The sequence below is a fragment of the Chionomys nivalis genome, chromosome 8 (assembly GCF_950005125.1).
Source record: "Chionomys nivalis chromosome 8, mChiNiv1.1, whole genome shotgun sequence".
Taxonomy (NCBI): Eukaryota; Metazoa; Chordata; class Mammalia; order Rodentia; family Cricetidae; genus Chionomys; species Chionomys nivalis.
The window spans coordinates 69900192-69922652 of NC_080093.1; the positions used below are offsets into that span (position 1 = coordinate 69900192).

Sequence of the window (22461 nt, forward strand, 5' to 3'; positions counted from 1 at the left end):
TATTCGCCGATGAGGGAGGAGGAGGAAGTGCAGATGGAGGAAGGAAGGATCCCGAGCCAGGACCGTAATCTGCACTCCGAGGCCCCTAGGGGAGCAAAAGGAAACTCTGGTCCCAGTAGTAATTAGGTTCTCTCCCGGCGCCATTCCAGCACATCTGGAATCTGCACCTGGTCTTCCCAGGGAGCCGAGGGGGGCAGCAGCTTGGTTCGCGCCTTCCTGGCCTGTCCAGTATGTCCTCTGTTCACACCCGGACCTCCCCGAGGGCCTTCACTGTGTCCTTTATAGAAACTCAGGTGGGATGGGCTCGCCCCTCCCCCAGGGAAAAGAGGAGGATCTACATTGTAAGGAGTCTGAGGGGTACGGATTGAGGGCCCTCCTCCTGCACACGACTTGACAGCGGCCTGTGGCCCGGTTCCTGCCACTCGCGATCTCCCGGCTCTGCCTCGCAGCCAGCGGGCGCCCTTTCAGCACCACGGCGCGCGGACAGCTCCTCGGCCCCGCCTGCGCGGGCGAGCCTCGAGGCCGGTGATTGGCTGAAGCGGCTTTCCCGATCCCGCGTCCCGCTCGGTGCTGGCTCTGGCGAAGCCAAGCCCTGGGTAAGGGGAGTCACAGGCCGACCTCTCCAGGGACCCGCAGGCCTACGGCCCACCTCGCAGTCCGGGAGCACCGGCCTCGCGGCGGGTCAGCGTCCTCGCCCCGCCCCCGAGCCTGCCCCGCCCTTCTTTTCGCATTGCGGGGCCGCTGGAGGTTGGCACTGTGCCCCTGTACCCCACGTGGCGCTCGGTCAGGGCTGGGGGTGGGGGTCTAGAGAGGCCAATCTAGAGAGAAGTCTCCCCTCCCCCCCAGGGCTGTGCTGCGGCTGCCTCTGGGAGGGGTCGTGGGTAGCTAAGCAGAGAGGGCTGCGGGAAGGAGTGACGTCAGGGTGAGTGGGCGCCCAGGAAGGGGTGTGTAGGAGACCGGGAACCAGAGAGGACGGACCGGAGCAGGTCGAGGGGGAAGACAGGACAAGGAGGAGGAAAGAGGAAGGAGAAAGAAGCCGCTACGGAGTGGGGTTGCAGGTCTGGTTGGAGTAGGGACTGCTGTTGCCAGGGGAACTAGAGAAAAAAGACGGGGTAGATTAGGGAAAAGGGGGGGCAGGAGTGCAGTGGAGGGAGGAGCGGTGAGGGGGAGATAGAGGGTGGAGAGAGAGGAGAAGCAGAGGGAGAGGAGACAGAGAAGGAGAAAGAAGAGAGGGGTCATAGAAGAGGACTAGAGCCACCTCAGAGTGGAGACAGTCAAATAGAGAAAGAAAAGGAAGAGGAGAAAGGGAGAACTAGAGGGAAGTGAGGGAACCGGCTGTTGAGTGGCCTGCAGGAGGAGAGAGGGAGCAGGAGTAGGGATGTGGAAGGGCAGGAACCAGGAAGCAGTCATCGAGGGGACAAGGGAAGAACTGGGGGGACCCGGGAGCTGGGGTCTAGAAGATGCAGGCCCCTTGGCCAGGGCCTCTTTGCCTATCGTGTTTCCATGGCCACTGCCTCTAGGTTCCTCAGCTCTTACGGTGCTCCTGGGAGCCCTCACTTCTCTGTTCCTTTGGTACTGCTACCGTCTGGGTTCCCAAGACATGCAGGCCCTGGGGGCTGGGAGCCAAGCTGGAGGTGTTAATGGTGGGCCTGAGGTATGCTCTCAGATGGGCCCAAGGGGCTCTGGGGATCCTGGGGAAGGACCCAGGGCAGAAGGTCTAGTTAGCCGGCGACTTCGGGCCTATGCCAGGCGCTACTCCTGGGCTGGGATGGGCAGAGTGAGACGGGCAGCTCATGGAGGTTCTGGCCTGGCAGGAGGGACAGGGCTCCTGGGCATTCAGCGCCCAGGCCTACTTTTTCTACCAGACCTGCCTTCGTCCCCCTTTGTGCCACGTGATGCCCAGAGGCATGACGTGGAACTCCTACAGAGCAGCTTCCCCGCCATTTTGCGGGACTTTGGGGCTGTGAGTTGGGACTTCTCAGGGACTACCCCTCCGCCTCGGGGCTGGTCCCAATCCCTGGCCCCCGGGTGCTACCAGCTCCTGCTGTACCAAGCAGGCCGGTGCCAACCCAGCAACTGCCGGAGGTGCCCAGGAGCCTATCGCGCACTGAGGGGGCTGCGGAGCTTCATGAGTGCCAATACCTTCGGCAATGCTGGCTTTTCCGTTCTCCTGCCTGGGGCCCGGCTTGAGGGCCGCTGTGGACCCACCAATGCTCGGGTTAGATGCCATCTGGGTGAGTATATCCTGTCCACAATCCTTGCCTTCGCATTTTCTCCTTCCCTACCCTTTTCTCTGGCCATTGGATCTTTTTGCACTATGGTTCCCATCATGCCTTTCTTCTCAGAATCTTCCCCAACCGGATCTCCTGAGTTCCACTTCCATACAAGCTATCCTGTCAGTGACGACTTGCAGTGTGTTCCACACTGATTCTCACTCTTCCCCACCCCATTTTCTTTCATTGAAAAGAAATCCTCATTGTAAGTGGTCACTCTCAGAAACCCAAATTTAAACTATAAGGAGAAAGCCTTGAGGAAGGAGCAGTGGTGCACACCTGTAATCTCAGCACCTGGGAGACTGAGGCAAGCCTGGGTCTGGACATTCTTTATTGACTTAGTTTTAGGGAGTACAGTGAGACACTCTAGCCCCTCCCCCATCCCGATTTGTTTTTTGAGATAAAGGCTCTTACTATATAGTTCTGACTGGCCCCAAACTCACCAAGATCGTCCGTCGTCTACCTCCTGAGTGCAGGGATTGAAGGTGTTCACCATTACATTTGGCCTACTTTATCTAGGCTTCTTCACTGATAAGTAACAATGTTAGTGAGACATTAGGTAGACAGACCTGAAATTTTCTTTTTAACGTTCTGGCTCGCCCTGAATCTCTGTTGTGCATCAGATAGATGTGTCTTATGCTTTGGGGCACCCTGGCCTCACAATCAAGTCCAGATTCCCCTCCCCCACTCACAAAGGCTTTCTGGGTGCTCCCTGAAGACACCATGAACACGTTAGACTTTTATCTTAGTAATGTTGAGAACACTACTCAGTCTTAAGGACTTTTCCAAATGCCACCTCTGGAATGCCTTGTTTGCTGTCAGAGTTGGCTCAGTTTTCTCAGCACACTTGACTGAGGTCAGGCTGGAGCCAGTGGTTATACCACCTGGGAGAAGGTTCTGGAGCTGAACTGACAGAAAGTCCAGGAGACTGCTCAGAGGAGCTTTTTTCCAAATGTCATGTGGCTTTTTTTTTTTTTTTTTTTTTTTTTTTTTTTTTTTTGGTTTTTCGAGACAGGGTTTCTCTGTGGTTTTGGAGCCTGTCCTGGAACTAGCTCTTGTAAACCAGGCTGGTCTCGAACTCACAGAGATCCGCCTGCCTCTGCCTCCCAAGTGCTGGGATTAAAGGCGTGCGCCAACACCGCCCGGCGGCTTTTGTTTTTTTAAGACAGGGTTTCTCTGTAGCTTTGAAACCTATCCTGGAACTAGCTCTTGTAGACCAGGCTGGCCTCAAACTCATGGAGATCCGCCTGCCTCTGCCTCCCGAGTGCTGGGATTAAAGGCATGCGCCACCACCGCCTGGCTGCCACGTGGTTCTTTCAGCAGCACTTCAGTCTTAGCATCCTGCAGACAGGGCTGTGTCGTCAATGTACCCCTGGCACTTTTGAGGACCACAGCCCCTTCCTGTAAGGCCCACTGAGTAGGTAGGCTTCCTGAACACAGCCCCTTCCTGGAAGGCCCACTGAGTAGGTAGGCTTCCTGAACACAGCCCCTTCCTGGAAGGCCCACTGAGTAGGTAGGCTTCCTGAACACAGCCCCTTCCTGGAAGGCCCACTGAGTAGGTAGGCTTCCTGAACACAGCCCCTTCCTGGAAGGCCCACTGAGTAGGTAGGCTTCCTGAACACAGGCAGGAGAGGTAGATGCCATTCTCTTCTCACAGGCCTGAAGATCCCCCCTGGCTGCGAGCTGGTTGTTGGTGGAGAGCCTCAGTGCTGGGCTGAAGGGCACTGTCTCCTGGTGGACGACTCCTTCCTGCACACAGTGGCTCATAATGGTAATGGGACTCATTCTGCTGGGTTGGGGCTAAGGGACCAAAGAGCTGAGGAGTTCCAGTCAACCTTGACTCAGTGGTACCATTTTGGTGCTATATAGCCTTGGGCAAATCATAGCTTCTCTAATCACCTATGGGGCATCTGCCTTCCTTACCAAGTGATTGTATATGGCTATCAGCACAGGACTATGAGCTACTGTCTGTGTTCCTGTCCAACTCTTGCTGTGGGACCGCAGGCATTCACCTAACCTTATGTCTCAGTTAGCTGGTATACAGTGTGCCCATTTTAGGCACAGAGTTACCAATAGAAAGTTCTAACCTGGTATTAGAATGCTGGCACTTACCTGCAAACTCAGCACCTGCACTTAGGAGGCTGAACCAGAACAGTGAGTTCAAGGGCTGGGCTACGATGAGACCCTGCCTTAAATGAACTAAATAGTGGCCAGGGCCTGGCACTGTACTGCTTTCCTCAGTGTCTGATAGGAATGCCTTGGCAGAGCATACTTGCTATCAGCTGCTGTCTCCATCCCTATGTGCCCTAGGGTCCCCTGAAGATGGGCCTCGAGTGGTCTTCATTGTGGATCTCTGGCACCCCAATGTGGCTGGGGCTGAACGCCAAGCTCTTGACTTTGTCTTCGCGCCAGACCCTTGAGAGAAGTGGCTCCCTTCCAGCACCTGAGCTGGATGCTGCTGCACCCAAGGACGGCTTGCGTGGTGGTCAGGACCTCCTTTCCACTAGGAGGGGGCAGCAGGGTGTGACTTACTCTGCCAACACTGAAATACAAATCTGGAATCCTCTCCACCTCCCGCCTCCTTCCTTCCCAGTTACCAGTCCCAGATTAGGGCTCAGGGCTGGGGCTCCTGTTTCTGCCATGCTAACAGCCAGACATCTTCCTTAACGCAAGCCATCTTCTCAGCCCTCACCCAAGAGTCAGCAGCAGACCTTCAGCTCAACTTTATTCCAATAATTTAATAGAAAATTAAAATAATAAATAATATGAACCAGATCAAGACAGCCGAGCTGGTACAGGTCCAGGCCAGCCTAGTACAAAGTTAAGGAGGTAGGGGATGGTGAGACAGGAGGGTGGGGGCTGCTCTGTGCAAGGGCAGAAAGCAGCTTGGAATGTGGCTGATGGTCCTCAGGTCTCTACATGTGTTTTCAATGTATTAACAAAAGAGAAGGGGGATTCTGCGTCATTCTAAACCAAATGGTAAGAGAAAGACAGCAGAACAAGAATGTGGAAAAGGGGTGGACGCTGGCTTTCCGAAGAGCCCCACCTGAGGGGATGCTGGAATGTACCACGTTGTCAGCAGCGAGTGGCAATGACTGGAAAGAGCCTCACTGAACATAGCATGCAATGAAGGGAAGAGGGAAGACCCGCGACTTGGCCAGCAGAGCCGGGGCAAAGGGAGAGAGGGACTGGGTCCCAGAAGCAAGAGGAAGGCAGGAGAAAGATCAAAGATCAGTCCTTGAAGACAATCTGTTGGCCATGAGGACGCTCATCGTGGGTGATATGGCGGCGGACATGAATCCTCCGGACACGGTGCTCTCGGTTCTCTTCATCATCCCCTCGGCCTGCCCCACCACCTCCAGCTGCACCCCCTGTGGCCTCCAGGAGAGCTAGATCTGGGCCACGGGGAGTCTCATAAATCAAGATGTTCAGTGTCTCCTCGAAGATCCGAGCCTCGGGGAACTCCACCTGCAAAAGGCCAGCAACCTGTAGCTCCTACCCTCTGGCCCAGTCCCACAACCCTTCCCCAGCAGCTCCTCTGTGGTCCCCTCCAGGCCTGAAGGCAGGCAGTTATCCTTCACTGCCCAGTCTCTTGGAATGCTCTTTCATGTATCAAGTCCTGAGTACTGCCACTATCCCGGGGGCTGCTCTGAGCATCAGGAATACAGCAGGGATAACAAATGCTTGTTCTCAGCAGCCCAAAAGTCTAGGGGAAGACACACACACTTCCTAAAATATACATTAAGTCAGATGATGACATTAAAAAAAAGAAAAGAAGGAAAAAGGGATGAGAATGGCCTTTCCCAGGAGTGTTTCATCTTTCAAGAGAGTTCAGGCAAGGCCTTGCGGAAAATGTGGTGTTTGACCACCTTGAGAGGGAGGAAGGAGACAGAGAAAATACACTGAGGAGCAGCAAGGAGGGTAAGGGTTTGGTCAGGAATTTGTCTCAAATGTCAAGACAAAGCGATGAAGAAAAGCATGGGAATGAAGTATGAAAAGAGGCATTTTACTGGGCAGTCTTGGAAGGAAGGATATAATGAATACAGCTTGCCTTTCCTTCTTTGCAGTATTGAGGACTGAACCCAGAGGCTCAAGAATACCGAACCAGTTCTACTGCTGAGCTATACCCATACCTGTATTTGTTTAATCCTGAATTAATTAAGATAGAGTCTCACTAGGTTGCTCAAGATGATCTTAAACTTGCAGTCCTCTTGCACAAGGCCAGCCAGTATAACTGAGTAAAACTGCCTCTCAGTTGAGTGAACTCACAGGGGTACCCACCATGCCTTTCCCTTAAAATACATTCTATCCGCTTGTATCTTCCTAATTGCGGGGGGTGGGGGGGGACTTCTTGAAGCTGAGGTACCTATTTCATTCCTTTGATCAATGTTTCTTAGTACTTCCACTAAGTCACAGGTACCAGGCTAACAGTAGCTAGGGGGCATCAGAAAGGAAAAGCTGCAACACTGCTCTGCAGCCATTGTCCTACACTACACTACAACACTGTGTCAACTAAAAAGGGAGTTGACCAGCTTTGTCTGGGGCAATTATATTGAAATCTCATGAGCAAAGGTGTCCAGAGAGAAATGATGCTTGGCTTGGGTCTGAAAGCCTAAGTTCACTAGCTGTCAGGGAAAAGGGAAGGATTCTCATCACATCCTACTGAGGACGGACTTGCACTGTTCAACATGCCCTGTCTGTGGTTTGAAGTCTGGGGCAGTGCCTAACACAGATTGGGTACTGGCTGGTCAGTGGTGGCACATGCCTTTAATCCCAGTAGAGAGGCAGGAGGCTCTGTGAGTTCTAGGCCAGCCTGGTCTACAGAGTGAGTTCCAGGACAGCCTTGGTTACAGAGAGAAGCCCTATCTTAAAAAACAAAATAAAAACAAACAAAATCAACAACAACAAAAACCAATCATGCTCTATCTAAACAAGGCCAGGGGCTCAATCCTAGCACCAAAACCAAAGCAAAAAAGAGTGGGGCTCTAATCTCAGCCTTATTTCATGGGCAGAAAAATAGAGGTCACTGAAGTGAGACTTACCAAGCTATACAGCCCTGGTCCTAGAACTCTGGTCCTTGATGCCCACCAAAGATCCTGCCCTTGCCTGACCCACTGATTTGCCTCTGTCCCAGGTCCTACCTCCCACCCCTCCCTGATCCCCTCTGACCTTGGTTTGCTTCTTCTCCGTAGCATAGACTATGGAGGTGCAGCACACTTCAGCGATTTTTCGGCCCTGCCCATAGAAAGACCAGCAGCAAATCTCATCCCCCAGGACATCCTTGAGGAAGAGCAGCCGGCCGTGGAAGCGCAGGGCCAGTTTGTCAAACAGCTCGATGTTCTTCAGTAAGTTGTCATCTGAAGTGCTAAGGAGCAGGGTCCATCAGGCCTTAGGTGACTGGCTGTCTTCCCTCCCTCAACTCCCACAGAGGGGCCCAGATTCCCAGCACTCCAGCCCTGCCCTGCAGGGGACTTCCAACTGTGTAGGCCTCTCTGAAGGGAAGCATCTGCCAAGAAAATCACCACATGGCAGAGGCTCTGGTGTGGGTCTTCAACCAGGCTGTCAGCTTTGCTACATTCTAACTGAGCAACATTAAGCAGGTTATTTTGTCCCTTAGTGCCACAGTATCATCTCTACATGGAGATCAACACTTCCTCAGAGCATTGGGAGAGTGATAGTCAACAGATACACTGAGACCAATCCCGTTGGAAAATAAGGAGCTAACTTATGCCAGCCATTATCATAGTCTTGGCCTAACCCTCCTTTACTGATGGCAGGTGGCACAGCTGGAATGGGGCATTCAAAAGGCAGGCATTCTGTGGTCTCTTCATGTAACCATAATCCTCTAGGAGACAGAAGCAGAGCCTGCTCAACCCTAGGATTCTGCCCAGTGCATGGACACACGCAGATGCACCCATGTCTCTGCCCATTGTGTGGACACATGCAGACACACCCACGTCTCTGCCCAGTGCATGGACACATGCAGATGCACCTATGTCTCTGTTCATTGCGTGGACACATGCAGACACACCCATGTCTCTGCCCAGTGCATGGACACATGCAGACACACCCACGTCTCCCAGCTCTCACCTGGTATAGGAGTACTTGTTGTTACTGCGGTTGTGCAGAAGTTTCACCACAGGCTACAGGGGAAAGCCGAAGGAGAGTGGAGTCAAGAGAGAACAGCAACCTTCAGTCCCCCTCCCCCCTTCACGACAGGGCTCCAGGGCCTCACCTTGGAGGTGCTGGCCAGGAGCTGCTGCTCTTCCCGGGGAGATGTCACTGTGGGGATGAGGCACAGTGGGGACAGGTTCTCCCGTTTTTGCTGAGGAGGAAGTAGAAGGTGATTAGTGGTACAACACGCGTTCACTCACTCCACTTAAATAAAGGCCTTCTGAAGCTGCGTGGGGGTTGAACATGCTCTTAAGTGTCTCTAAGGCTCACAGGGATGTGACCACTACAGTTTTAGCTCTGCAGTTCCCTGTACTGGCTGGGCTTTGGTGCCCTACCCACAATTGTACCCTTACCCTGCCAACTTGCTGTTCCTTAGCCACCCAGCTGTGCCCTCCCGACTCTGCACTGGCTGGCCTGCCTGGGGCATGCTTCACTGACCCGTGTGTAAAGCTGGCTAACCCTTCAGTTCTCAGCTCAGCATGCTGACCCCACGGGGCCAGCCCCACCCCAGCGCCTCACTACCATAGCTTCCTTGGGCTCAGATTATTGGTTCCTTTTCTTCACAGCACTTAAGTCTGCAGCTGTTTTTATATTTATGGTCTGTCTTCCTGAGGACTGTCCTGGTGATGATCAGCATACATTTGCTGAATGAATAAGTCTGGCTGAATACAATGAGGCTGTTTTTGCAGTGCTGGGTGTTGAACCCAGGACCACGAGGGAATACCAAGCAAGTATTCTATCATCACTGACCTATACCCTTCACCCTTTTCTTAAAAAAAAGATTCATTTATTTATTTATTTATTTATTTATTTATTTATTTATTTATTTATTATGTACACAGTCTTGTCTGCACATATGCCTTCAGGCCAGAAGAGGGCGCCAGATCTCATTAGAGATGGTTGTGAACCACCATGTGGTTGCTGGGAATTGAACTCAGGACCTCTGGAAGAGCAGTCAGTGCTTTTAATTGCTGAGCAATCTCTCCAGTCCTCCCTTCACCCTTTTTAAAAATTAAAATTTAATTTAAAATTTAAAATCTTGAGACAGCCTTGCTAAATTGCTCAGGCTGGCCTTGAATTTACAATCTCTTGCCTTAGCCTTCCAATAGTGGAACATACACCTTCAATCCCAGCACTCGAGAGGCAGATGCAGATACATATCTGTGAATGAGACCAGTCTGATCTACATAATGAAAGTCTGTCTCAAAAACAAGAAAACAAACAAACAAACAAAACCCTAAACAACCCTTCTGCCTCAGCTTCCTAAATGTTGGACATGTCTGTTCTAAAGCTATAAATTCTGAGATGAATTACAGAAATATTATTATTATTATTACTATTAGCTTTTCAAGACAGAGTTTCTCCATGTAGCCCTGGAACTCACTCGTTTTTGTTTGTTTGTTTGGTTTGGTTTTTTTTTTTAAAGATTTATTTATTTATTTATTATGTATACAATGTTCTGTCTCCATGTATGCCCACACGCCAGAGGAAGGCGCCAGATCTCATTACAGATGGTTGTAAGCCACCATGTGGTTGTTGGGAATTGAACTCAGGACCTCTGGAAGAGCAGCCAGTGCTCTTAACCACTGAGCCATCTCTCCAGCCCTAGTTTGTTTTTTTGAGACAGGTTTCTCTGTAGTTTTAAAGTCTGTCATGAAACTAGCTCTTGTAGACATGGCTGACCTCAAACTCACAGAGATCCACATGCCTCTGCCTCCCGAGTGCTGGGATTAAAGGCATGCGCCACCTCCGCCCGGCCCTACCTGTTTCTTTCTCTCTTTTTTTTTCTCCTACCTGTTTCTTAAGGGTTCTGTTTGCTCGTTCATTCATCATCTGTTTTGAGACAGGGTCTCTCTATAGTTCTGGCTGGCCTCAAATTCACTACGTGGACCAGTTTGCCCTCGAACTTAGAGATCCACCTATCTCTGCTTCCTGAGTGCTGGGATAAAAGGTGTGTACCACCGTGTCCACCTAAGAGGTATTTTTTTTTATTCCTTTGTTTTTTGATGTGTGTATAAAATTAACATGGAAAGACAAGCATGGCAACAGGTGCCTTAAGGCCAGCTACAAAGAGGCTGAAGTGGGAGGGCTGCTTAAACATGGGACCATGAGAGCAGCCTAGACAACATACCCAGACCTCACTCTCAAAGAAATTAGATGAAATCAGTACACCCATAACCCCAGAAGACAGATGTTGAGCACAGCCACAAACACAAGGCTAGCTTGGTCTACATTAGAGAATTTGAGGCTACCCAGGACTTTGCATCAATATTGTTTCAAAACAAACAAACAATAAAAAAACAACGAAAAGCCAGGAATGTGTACACCTGTAATCAAAACACTTGGGAGGCAGAGGCAAATGGTTATCAAGTTTGAAACCAGCTTGGCCTACTTAATAAAACTATCTCAAACACAAGAATAAAAAATAAACAACAGAGGCATAAAAGTCTGCCATTACTAAGTCAATTTTGAAGCACCAACTCTGTAAGACATAAAGATACACTATGGAGGCAAAATAATGAAAACAGTAGTTTTGGTGCAGAGACGAAACTCACAATGAAGCACACAGAACCTGGAAAGAAATGAGTATGCACATCTGAGAACCGCGGAGGAAGCAGAGTGCACACACAAGGATTATCTATCACTGTTAACAAAAGGCCCAAACATCATAGCTTAAATTAACAAAAGGTATCTATGATTTCCTTTTCCCGTGGTCAGGAATTCCTTCGGGAGTGGCTGGGCCCCCTGGCACAGGTTTTCCCATGAAGGATGCACGGCAGGGGCTGCAGGCATCTGGAAGCATGGCTGCCTCTTGAGGATCACTGGCTGAGAAACACGGCTGCTATATTCACACGGCTGATGCACTGCCACCTGGACCTCTCTGTGGGTCTGCTTGAGTATCTGAATAACAGTTTCTCTACAGAAAACAATGCAAAAGATGGATGTCTCACTGTCCTTTATGACGAGTTTCATCTGCCTTAAGTCTCAAGGTTGGCTCCGTTGTCACGTCCATGGATTCACATGTTTTTTTTTTTTTTTTTTTTTTAAAGATTTATTTATTTATTATGTATACAACATTCTGCCTCCATATATGTCCGCATGCCAGAGGAGGGCGCCAGATCTCATTATAGATGGTTGTGAGCCACCATGTGGTTGCTGGGAATTGAACTCAGGACCTCTGGAAGAACAGCCAGTGCTCTTAACCTCTGAGCCATCTCTCCAGCCCCCTATGGATTCACATGTTAAAAACAAAAACACTCCTAGGATTCTCCAAGTCTCATCCATTACATCGGCAGTTCAAAGCACAGAAAATCTAAACCAGGTCCAGGTTGGGATGAGGCCATCTGGGTACAGTCCACCAACTCTGGCTCATGAAGGGCATTTTTGCTTTCTACCTGAACAGCTGTGAACTACAGGCACGTAGTCTCCTCCACTCACCTACTAGGAACATCCTTGTTCAAAGGGGTGGGACAAGACAAACCATAGAAGCCACTGGTCCTACAGTTTGCAAATCACCAGGACAAACGCTTGAGAACCCACTGATGCCCACCCTAACCAGTCCCCATGCACACGGTCCTGATGCCCAGAGGTATCACTCTTTCCCCAGGAGCTGGCAGAGCCTTGGTTTCCTTGGCCTGCTTCTCACATGCACAAGTTTCCCTGTCCAAAGCCCTCCCTCACTTCAGCCTCCCACCCTTTTCAGTCCAGGCAGGTGATGTCCCTGCCAACGTCCTAGTTACTTGCTGTCTTCTAAGCCTTGGGGCTCATGTTATAAGACAAAAACCACACCTATAACCTCTACAAAAAAGAGCTTTTGACTACTTTGGGCTTGTAAACAGGCTGCTGAGAGGTACACCATAAGTTGTTTTTTAAAATTTTTTATTTTTTTTAGGTTCGATCTCATTGTAGGGCCTCTGCCTGTGAGTGCAGGGATTAAAGGTGTACCCATCAGGACATTGTAATCTTAAAAGTCTTAGAAGAGCTGTCCTTAGATGAATAGCACATTCCTGCAGAAGTTCTTAGAAGGCTGAGGCAGGAGGCTCATGAGTTCAGCTTGTGCTACAAAAGAAGGTCCTGACTGGGTGGGGCACACCTTTAATCCCACAGTACTCGGGAGGCAGAGGTAGGCGGATCTCTGTGAGTTTTAGGACAGGCTCCAAAGCTACACAGAAAAACCCTGTCTCAAAAAACAAAACAAAGCAGAGAGAGAGAGACAGACAGACAGACAGAGACAGACAGAAACCAGTAAGACAGAAAACAAAACAAAACAAAAACCATGGAGTCTGTTCTGTTCTTGGACGGTGCCTTGCAGTGTGGTTGACACCCAGTGACACCCTCCGGAGAGCACTGACTCCCCCTTTCCCCAAAGGTACCCACTGCAAATAGATTCTTGGTTGGGGTGGGTCTTTCTATCTACTTCCCCTTCTCAGTGCTGGAAGTTGTCTGGTTTGGACCTGTACTGGGCGTAGTTTGAGTTCATGTGTGTCAATCCTGTTGTGTCTGGAAGCAACAGCACAATCTGTTACAAACATAGCAGCCCACACAACAACCATTTATTATTGCCTTCTTAAATTTCCAAGGGTCAGAACTTCAGACTGGCCCATGGTCTCTCAGGAACTACAGTCTAGATAACGGCCACAATTGGCTATAGTGGCACACGCTGTAATACCAGTCTTTGAGAGGTGAGAAAAGGAAGATCTTAGTTCAGGATTAGTCTGGGATAAGAGGACCTTGTCTCAAAATAATACAAAAAAGATGCTGGCCAGGAGTGCATCCTCTCAATACTTGACGACCTAGAGGATCTGCTTCCAATAAAGCTGGCCCACATAGTCGGAGTCTCTTGACAGCAAGCTCCAGTTTCTCACCTGCACGACTTCCCAAGGGCTGTTGGGTTCCTCATATAATGGCTTGCTTACTAGAGTGAATGCCTCTTATGAGCTTCAAAAGTCACACCTCAGAGCTGCGTGTGGTGCTGTATACCTGAAAGCTTGGCATTTAGGAGGTGGATAGAAAGATCATGAGTTCAAAGTCAGTCAGCTGGCAACTACTTGAGACCCTGTCTTTGCAGTTAAACTATGTACCCCTACAACATGGCTGCATGCATCAATCCTATTCCGTGTGAGAGGGGATCAAATGAGACCCTGAATCCCAGGGAGGCAAAAATCACTGGTGGTCATGTTGGATACTAGCTATCAAAAACCACTTAATAGATGGTACCTGGAAAACTAACTTACTCTATGTAGAAGAAAAAAAACAAAAAAGGAGTTAAAAAGCAGAGCAGTGGTGGCACACACATTTGTTCATTCATTTATGCTTTTTCAAGACAAGTTTCTCTGTAACAGTCCTGGCTGTCCTCGAACTCAGAGATCCATCTGCCTATGCCTCCCAACTGCTGGGATTAAAGGCTTGGTGCACATGCCTTTAATCTGCACACTGGGGAGACAGAGGCAGGCAGATCTCTGGGAGTTCGAGGACAGCCTGGTTTACAAAGTGAGATGCACGATAGCTAGAGTTACAGAGAAACCTTGTCTTGAAAAACCACACACACATGCACGCACACACACACACACACACACGTTAAGTCCCTTCATAATTTACATTTACAAAAGTGAGTTTCACTGAGATTAAAATGTTGGAGAGATAGCTCAGGAGTTAAGAACACTTTGTTCTTGCAGAGGATCCAAGTTCAGTTTCCTGCACCCACATGGTGGCTCACAACCATCCTTAACTTCAGTTCCAGTTCCTGGGGATCCAATACACCAGGCATGAATGTGGTTCACATACACACGATGCAGAGAAAATATACATAGACTCTTTTTTAAAGTCTATATAGCCGGGCAGTGGTGGTGCACGCCTTTAATCCCAGCACTTGGAAGGCAGAGGCAGGCGAATCTCTGTGAGTTCAAGGCCAGCCTGGTCTACAAGAGCTAGTTCCAGGACAGGCCCCAAAGCTACAGAGAAACCTTGTCTCAAAAAAACAAAACAAAACAAAAAGTCTATATATAAAACATCTGTATATAAAATTATAAAGCTAATAAAAAAAGTAGAATAGGGGAAAAAACCTAAGTAACCCTCCTGCCCCCTCAGCAAGGGATACATACACCACTGGAGAAAATGATGTTTGACTATAGTAATGTCAAGAATTGCTCAGTTGATAGTGCAAAGCACAACGTTGTACATTACCCCATGGAACAACACTGAAGAAATGCTAACCCTGTAGTTATCCCATAACCCTAATGAATTGACTGGCTCAGGGGAGGAACAGCAATTGGTATGTTGTCGACAGACAACTGACACTTGCACAACACCCAAATTAGTATCACACAGATGAATTTATAGTTGCAACAAGGAAATGTAACTACAGAAGAGGACTCAACTTATCATCTGAATTTAGGGACCAAGTGTGAGCACATCAGTCATATTAGCCACATCATGGGTGTCTTGATGGAATACAGTATGAAATAATATCGCACTCCTAGGATGTACTCTATCCAAAATGCTGACATCAAACCTTTAAATTATGGTATAATTTACAGGAAATTCAGGATATATCAGGGTTTGTACAAATGATACCAGGACTGATCAGGCAAATTTGGTAAGCAGACCATTGTACAGGCAGTGTCTTTAACAACTCAGCTTTATCAGAAAAATAAGAAACAAACAAAAAACCAGGCCGGTCCAGGTGGGAAGAGACTTAGAGGACGTCAGCAGACACAACGTGAAGCTTGACTACAGGTCTTGCTTTAAATGAACTGCTTACCACATTTCAGGCAGAACTGGAGAAACGGGATGTTAGATTAAAACTTTATTGACATACAAAGTTATCAATTATTAACAATGTCAAAAGAAATAAAAGCAGTATACAAAACAGTACATACAATATGGCCACATTAGTAAACAGACATACACATGTGCATACAGACAAAAAAACTAAAAAAAATTTGGTGCTTTATTTTTTGGTGATCCATTTCCCAAATTTCTATAGTTGATAATACTGATAATAATACTGCTTTAAAAATAATAGGTATTGGGGATGGAGAGATGCTTCAGTCAGTAAGTACCTGTCAGACAACCCTGAGCACTGAGTTCAGAGTCCTAGTATCCACTAGACAGCCCCTGACAAACATCTGTGACTCCACAGCCGAGCAGTGGAGACAGGCAAGTCCCTAAAGCTCACTGGCCAGAAAACCTCGCCAAGTCAGTGAATCCAGCTTCCATGAGATCCTGTCTTAGAGTAAGTAAGATATCCTGGCATTGAGGAGCCAGAAGCAGATCTCTGGAGTTTGAGGCCAGACCAGCTTACACAGCAAGTTCCAGGGCAAGAACAATAGCAAAGTAAGACCCTGCCTCAAATTAAAGGAAAAAAAAAAAAGGCCAGAGGGTGGTGGCACACGCCTTTAATTCCAGCACTTGGTAGGCAGAGGCAGGCAGATCTCTGTGAGTTCCAGGCCAGTCCAATCTACAAGAGCTAGTTCCAGGATGGCTAGGACTATTATATAGAGAAACGGTGCCTCAAAAAAATAATAATAATAAACAAACAAACAAACAAACATATAAATCAGAGATAATAATGTGGAAGGTGACCAAGGAAGAAACTTGATGTGTGATGTCCTTCTCTGTGGGTGTTGCTTTTATTGGTTGATGACTAAAGCGTTTTTGTCCAATGGCTTAGCAGAGTAAAGCCAGGTGGGAAATCTTAACAGAGATGGAGAGAGTGGAGTTGAAGGAGACGCCATGAAGCCGCTGAAGGAGTAACATGCCACACCAGTAAGCCACAGCCTTGTGGCATAGATGAATAGAAATGGGTTAATTTAACATGTAAGAGCTAGCTAGGAATACGCCCAAGTCACTGACCAAAACAGCTTTATTCATTAACCAATAAAAGCAACACATATACAGGACTTCCCATATCAGATACTTGATGTTAACGTCTGGTCTCCACACTCATATGCACACATGTGTACACATTCACACAAACACACATGTATATAACACACACACACATACACAAATATATGGCTATTTGTAATTTTAAAATTCAAGAATTTCGGGCTAGCAAATGGCTCGGCATATAAAGATGCAGCTCACCGAGCCTGACAGCCTGAGTCTGGTCCCGAGGCCACACATGCTGAAAGGAGAGAACTGACTCTAAAAGTTGCTCTTTGACCTCCCACATGCACACTGTGGTACACGCAGACCCACACACCAAACTGAATAAAATTTAATAAACACACACACACATATACCTCTGCTTTACAGATAAATGACATTCTAAGAGAAAATACTGACAATATCTAAATCCAACCCTTGAAAGCCAAAAAAAATTGGAAGTTTTTTTTGTTTGTTTGTTTGTTTTTCTGGTTTTTGAAACAGGGTTTCTCTGTGTAGTCCTGGCTGTCCTGAAACTCGCTCCGTAGACCAGGCTGGCCTCAAACTAGAGATGTGTCTGCCTTTGCCTCCTGAGTGCTGGGACTAAAGGCATGTGCCACCACCAGCCTTGTTATTTTTTTTTTGGCATGGGGTTACCCTATGTAACTCTTAAAAAAAAAAGATAGCGTTTCTTTGTGTAGCCCTGGCTGTCCTGTCCTGAAATTCAGAGATCTGTTGGCCTGACTCTCCAGTGCTGAGATTAAAGGTGTGTACCACTATGCCCACCTCCTATATAACTCTTGCTGGTCGCCTTGAGTGTACAATCCTACTACCTTTGCCTCCTGACTGCTAGGATTACAGGCATGCTCCACCATGACTGGCAATTGAAGTATCTTCTGGTTCAGGGCATAGTAGGTATACAGTATCACTGGTGCTTAAGAGAAAAGCCAACTTTTTCATATGAATTATGCTTTAGAGGATAGGTAATACATGCTCTTATGTCTATGACTTAATTAAAATAGTCAAGGATCTCCCTTTAAGCAACAAGACAAGAAACTGGGAAGAACAGCGGGTAAATATGTAAAGCAATCGCAGAAGGGGACTCTAAAAAGGTGAGTGAGCCGGGCGGTGGTAGCGCATGCCTTTAATCCCAGCACTCGGGAGGCAGAGGCAGGCGGATCTCTGTGAGTTCGAGACCAGCCTGGTCTACAAGAGCTAGTTCCAGGACAGGTTCCAAAACCACAGAGAAACCCTGTCTCAAAAAACCAAAAAAAAATTTAAAAATAATAAATAAATAAATAAAATAAAAAGGCGAGTGAGTATGTATGAGAAAGATATTCAAACTCATTAGTAAGGAGAAGCTCGCGAAGTCCAATGAGATCACTCCACACCTATCAGTGTGGTAAAATTAGAAAGGGGGAGGATGCCAAGGATTACTGAGAATTGCCGGAATGAGGTTTCTTAGGTATTGCCTGTCAGGACAAAGCAATGGAACCATCTGAGAAAACTGAAATCTGGCTTGCATGTGTCCTGTGACCTAGTAATTCTCTAGCTATAATTTTAAGAAATTCGAATAGGACCAGGAGGACACAGAAGGATGCCCAGGTGGCACTGTTTGTGGGACAGGAAAGAGAAAGCAAGCTCCAAACTCAGGAGAATGTATGACTACAGTGAGCAGTCAGCATAGAGTCCTGTGCACCATAGTGTGACTAGATCCTGAGAAGCGGTTGAGTGAGAAACAGTAACAACTAAGCGATATTTATGTAAACAAATACACACTAAAAGTATATATACACAAATGCTTTAGTTTTTCAAAGTTAGAGATATAATCCAAGCATATGTATCTGCACATTAGGATCTGACAGGGGTAGGAGTGGGGGAAATGGACAAAGGATTGGGCATGAACGGAGGGGGACAAAACTGAAAGAGAAAAGATTTGCCTAGACCAGTGACGCTCTGGCACGCCCCGAGGACCAGTGACGCTCTGGCACGCCCCGAGGACCAGTGACGCTCTGGCACGCCCCGAGGACCAGTGACGCTCTGGCACGCCCCGAGGACCAGTGACGCTCTGGCATGCCCCGAGGACCAGTGACGCTCTGGCATGCCCCGAGGACCAGTGACGCTCTGGCACGCCCCGAGGACCAGTGACGCTCTGGCACGCCCCGAGGACCAGTGACGCTCTGGCACGCCCCGAGGACCAGTGACGCTCTGGCATGCCCCGAGGACCAGTGACGCTCTGGCATGCCCCGAGGACCAGTGACACTCTGGCATGCCCCGAGGACCAGTGGAGCTGGGGGGATGGGTGGGAAGGAAGTACCACACTTGGGAGTCAGATAACCTGGAGCTGAACTGAACACACTGGCTTTGAATGCATTCCTAATGTTTCTTTGTATCTACCTGTGTAGGGTAACTAAGGGCACAAGATGTACCAACAAGTAGACAGCAAAATCCCTCCCAACACAGCAGCTGTGCAATGACATTAGCTCAACTTCAATTCAGAGCGGAGCTAAGCATGCACACCTGTCACCCCAGGACTCTGGAGACTGAAGCAGGAGGATCCTCAGATCAAGGACAACCTGAGCTACACAGTTAGACTCTGTCTTTAAAATGTAAGATAAAATGACTGAGCAGAACTGTACTTCCAAGATATAGGTCAGTGCCAGCCAGGTGGCTCAGAGGGGAAAGGAGGCAGACTCTGACAACCTGAATTTGACCTTCCCCTCCCTGGGTCCCACAACATAGAAGAGAATCCATTCTCCAAGCTGGCCTCTAGCCTCTATACTTTAGGTGTGGCACATGCCACTCCCAAAAAACTATATTTTAAAAAAATCCAATTCAGTATTTTTCAAATTTCTACATGGTAACTCTTTAATGGTTTAATGGTCATAAAATAAGTATAATAGGACTCAAACATAAGAGAGATGGGGGCTAGTGAAGGAAGCGATATATTAAGGGACATTTTATTAACAGCGCTCCTTCACAAAAAGCTTTGAATTATAGCTCAGTCTCCATTTTTTAATTTGCAACTGGCATTCAAGACATACAATGTACAATCTACTTCTGTAATTATTACAAAAAGATCTGGACAATACAAAAACTCGATTAAAACTTACTACATTGTATTTATTGTTCTTACTTATCTTTTGGAACATGAGAACAGAATGCAAAAGGCAGGAACTGACAGGCTCAAGGTTACTAGGCATGGCAGAGATGGCCGGGATCCCAAGGGGATCCCAAGAACCTGCAGAAGTGAAACAGAGCGGGTGGGGAGGGCCTGGAATCCCCAGCCCTGTTTATGGACTATGGCTCCACTGCTGTGACACTTCATTTGAGGAAAAAATTTCACCACTGAAAAAACAAATAAATAAAGAAGCCCTGAAGGGTTGAAAGAAACAGGGTGGGGTGGGCTGCCTCCTAGGGCAGGACCAGGTCACGGAGGTTACTGCATTCTAACTTAAACTGAGATGTGGTGGGAGCCGGCTGGTGAAAAGGTTCAGTGGCCAAACCTGATGACCAGTACTCCACCCCTGAATGCACACTGTGAAAAAGGAGAACACGGGCAGGCAGCTGCCCTGTGACTGACCTCCACGAGCACGCCAACTGTGGTGCACACACACACTAAGAAATCAAAATTTTAAATTATATAAATTGAGGAACCCCCCCCACACACACACACACAGAACTACTCAAGACTTCAGAGCAAAGGAGAGGACAAACTGGGGTTGTGTTTAATGACGTCACTCAGGTGGTAGCACAACTGGGTAGAGCAGCTGCAAGCACAGAGCAGGTATTTCTAAGGACAACCGCCCTGACAGCAGGCGTATTGTCGCCCTGCCTCAAGCAGCAGGGATGCTTGGGAAGACTGTACCCCAAATCCCAAAAGCCTGGGGTTTATGTCCCGTCCGAGCCAGGTCCCTCTGTTGTAATAGCTAACTAGTGGCTAGCTCTCTCAAGAACAGGGGTACAAGGACTCAGAAGGTGGGGGTGGCTCTCACCTGCAGTGCCAGCTGGCAGTCTTCAATCAGGCCCTGCACCAGGTAGTATCGAGCTTCACCTAGCAGCTCCCCGAGTTCTCTGGTACTCTCAGGCAGTGGGACCGACCCATCCCTCAGGTAGTTGAGAATTGTACCAAAGTGACGACCACTCCGGTCAATCAGCACCCAACCTGGTGGAGTGGGAAAAGGCAAAAGAAAGGATGGATTGGTGGGGGATTGAAGATAATAGTTTTTTTTTTTTTTTTTTTTAGAAAACCAATCCCAAAGCCAAAAGAAAACCTAAATACTTATCTGTTTCAAAACTCTGCCACATCCAAGAACTCTTTCAAACATCTCCAGTGAGTTATACACACGCCTGTCACAGAGTACCTCCCTCCCAAGTCGGCTGGACAATCAGGAAGCTCTCACCATGGGCAAGTCTTTTGTTTTTCAAGACAGGATTTCTCTGTGAAGTTTTGGCTGTCCTGTACTCACTCTGTAGACCAGGCTGGCCTCGAACTCAGAGATCCACCTGCCTCCTGATGTTGAGATTAAAGGTGCCGGTTGGGAAGTTGTTTTCAAGGCTACTCTGTAGCCCAGACTGAGGGCTAGCATTATAGGCACGTGTCACCAAGCCCAGTTTACCATGGAAAATTCTTACAGAATTACCTATCAATAAACTTAACCCTTTCTATTAATTTTAACCACTCACTTAATGAAAATGTCCACCTCAACCCTCCAGTTCACCAGAATAATAAAATAATCACATTATTCAAAGAACTTACTCTCTGTGATTACCTGTGGTTTTCTTGCTTCCTGGTCATTCCCACTCAATGCCCTCCCTGAATACCCCGAGGGGGTTAACTCCTCAAGACTCATCAGATCCCTTTACCAACCCTTCTCTAGCACTAACTGGCACTTCACAAATACTTATCAAATAAGTGATTTTTTCATCTTTAGTATTTAAAGGCTGAACTTCACCTCCTAAGCGTTTGCTTTCATAATCTTTGTTAACTCTTCCCTTTATGGTTATACTACAGCAAGTGGGTCCCAAATTTAAAGGCAACACTCCGAGAAGGTTAAGGTTCACCTGCCAAGGAGAGCTGCACCCTTCACTCTGGTCCCCGGTAAACCTAAAGCAGCTCTTCTCCTTCTACAATCTACATTTACGGATGATTCCTAGAGTGTGTCAGGGGCATGTGTTAGAGACAAGATCGTTCGGTTCTCCAGGGTGCCTGGTGGCGGTTCGAGGGCAGGGAGGCAAACAAAAGGCTGGGCGGTAGGAAGAAAGTGGTAAAGGTTGTCTGGGGGCTGGTTTCCAGGCTTTATGAACTAGGGGGCGACGAGAAGATAATCGGCAATGGAGTGTTTGGCAGAGGTCACTCCTGGAAGGAAAGGATTGGGGAAGGAGGGAGACTTTGAACAAGGAAAAGGTAAGATGGGACGGGGGAGCCGGGAACGAACCGGGGGCTGGAAGGCAGCACGTGTACCGGCGACACGCATACCTCCGGCATCTGTGAGCACCTCCACGCGGCCGCTGAACATGGCCTTGAGCATGGTGTCCTGCCCAGTGAGGGTGCGCAGCGTGGTGTAGTGCAGCGAGCCGCCCACGTTCAGCTTCACATACTTGCTGTTCGGGGTCAGGGGCTTCAGACTGTACGAGGGGGAGCCGGGCTCCACACCCGAGGGCATAGGGGACTCCAGGCATTCGGCCGCAGCCGCCTCCGGGCCAGAGGCCTCGGCCGACATGCCAGTGAGCGGACGCGGGTGGCGGTCGCAGGCTCTCTCCGCGTCCCGGACCGGCTCTCAGAGACCCCACGACTCCAGCGCGGGCGCCAGACCGCTCGGCGCACACGCCCACTCGCCGCGGCTACTCTGCGACGCCCACCCTCCGCCCCATCGCGCGCGTACTCTACACCCGGAAGCCGGCGCGGGCAGCTGCGCAGGCGCGGCCAGGCCGGGGGCGGGGCCAAGAGCTGGAGCAAGCGCAGTCTGCAGGTGCCTTTGCGGTCTGGAGTGCGGGCGCAGGAAAAGTCGTTCTAGGGGACTCAGGAGCCTAGAGGGAGAAAGCGCCCGCTCCCTTTGCTCCTTATGCATGTGAATAGAGAAGATCGCAGCCCGTGACGGTCTCAGCTCTCGGAGCGCTTCATTCACGTGAAAGGAAGGAGGAC

At 48.7% G+C, this 22461-nt stretch overlaps 2 protein-coding genes across 5 annotated transcripts; one reads left to right on the top strand and one right to left on the bottom strand.

Moving 5' to 3' along the window:
* Positions 1–98: 98 nt before the first annotated feature.
* Asphd1 (aspartate beta-hydroxylase domain containing 1) lies at positions 99–4845 on the top strand. 4 transcript variants are annotated; one of them, XM_057777209.1, is made up of 4 exons: positions 99–596; positions 2058–2234; positions 3931–4044; positions 4584–4845. In XM_057777209.1, exons 2-4 carry the CDS (start codon positions 2129–2131, stop codon positions 4691–4693), a joined length of 330 nt encoding a protein of 109 aa, XP_057633192.1. In that variant the 5' UTR covers positions 99–596; positions 2058–2128; the 3' UTR covers positions 4694–4845. The 4 variants fall into 4 exon arrangements, with proteins under 4 accessions (XP_057633192.1, XP_057633191.1, XP_057633190.1 ...); XM_057777208.1 differs by lacking the exon at positions 99–596 and adding an exon at positions 603–1058; XM_057777210.1 differs by lacking the exon at positions 99–596 and adding an exon at positions 1519–1654.
* A 146-nt stretch (positions 4846–4991) lies between these two features.
* On the bottom strand, positions 4992–22225 carry Kctd13 (potassium channel tetramerization domain containing 13). The gene is made up of 6 exons (XM_057777212.1): positions 21796–22225; positions 20312–20481; positions 8509–8598; positions 8364–8416; positions 7443–7638; positions 4992–5741 (listed from the first exon to the last, which is right to left on the bottom strand). The coding sequence occupies exons 1-6, from the start codon at positions 22037–22039 to the stop codon at positions 5505–5507; spliced, it is 990 nt and encodes a 329-aa protein (XP_057633195.1). The 5' UTR covers positions 22040–22225; the 3' UTR covers positions 4992–5504.
* Positions 22226–22461: the final 236 nt, after the last annotated feature.

Coding starts and splice junctions, on each gene's coding strand:
- Asphd1 (XM_057777207.1), top strand. CDS start 1,379: ATGTGGAAGGGCAGGAACCAGGAAGCAGTCATCGAGGGGACAAGGGAA. Junction 2,235..3,930: donor TCGGGTTAGATGCCATCTGG/GTGAGTATATCC, acceptor CTCTTCTCACAG/GCCTGAAGATCCCCCCTGGC. Junction 4,045..4,583: donor GCACACAGTGGCTCATAATG/GTAATGGGACTC, acceptor TATGTGCCCTAG/GGTCCCCTGAAGATGGGCCT.
- Kctd13 (XM_057777212.1), bottom strand. CDS start 22,039: ATGTCGGCCGAGGCCTCTGGCCCGGAGGCGGCTGCGGCCGAATGCCTG. Junction 8,599..20,311: donor ACTGCCAGCTGGCACTGCAG/GTGAGAGCCACC, acceptor CTTCCTCCTCAG/CAAAAACGGGAGAACCTGTC. Junction 5,742..7,442: donor CGGAGAAGAAGCAAACCAAG/GTCAGAGGGGAT, acceptor GGCCTTTTGCAG/GTGGAGTTCCCCGAGGCTCG.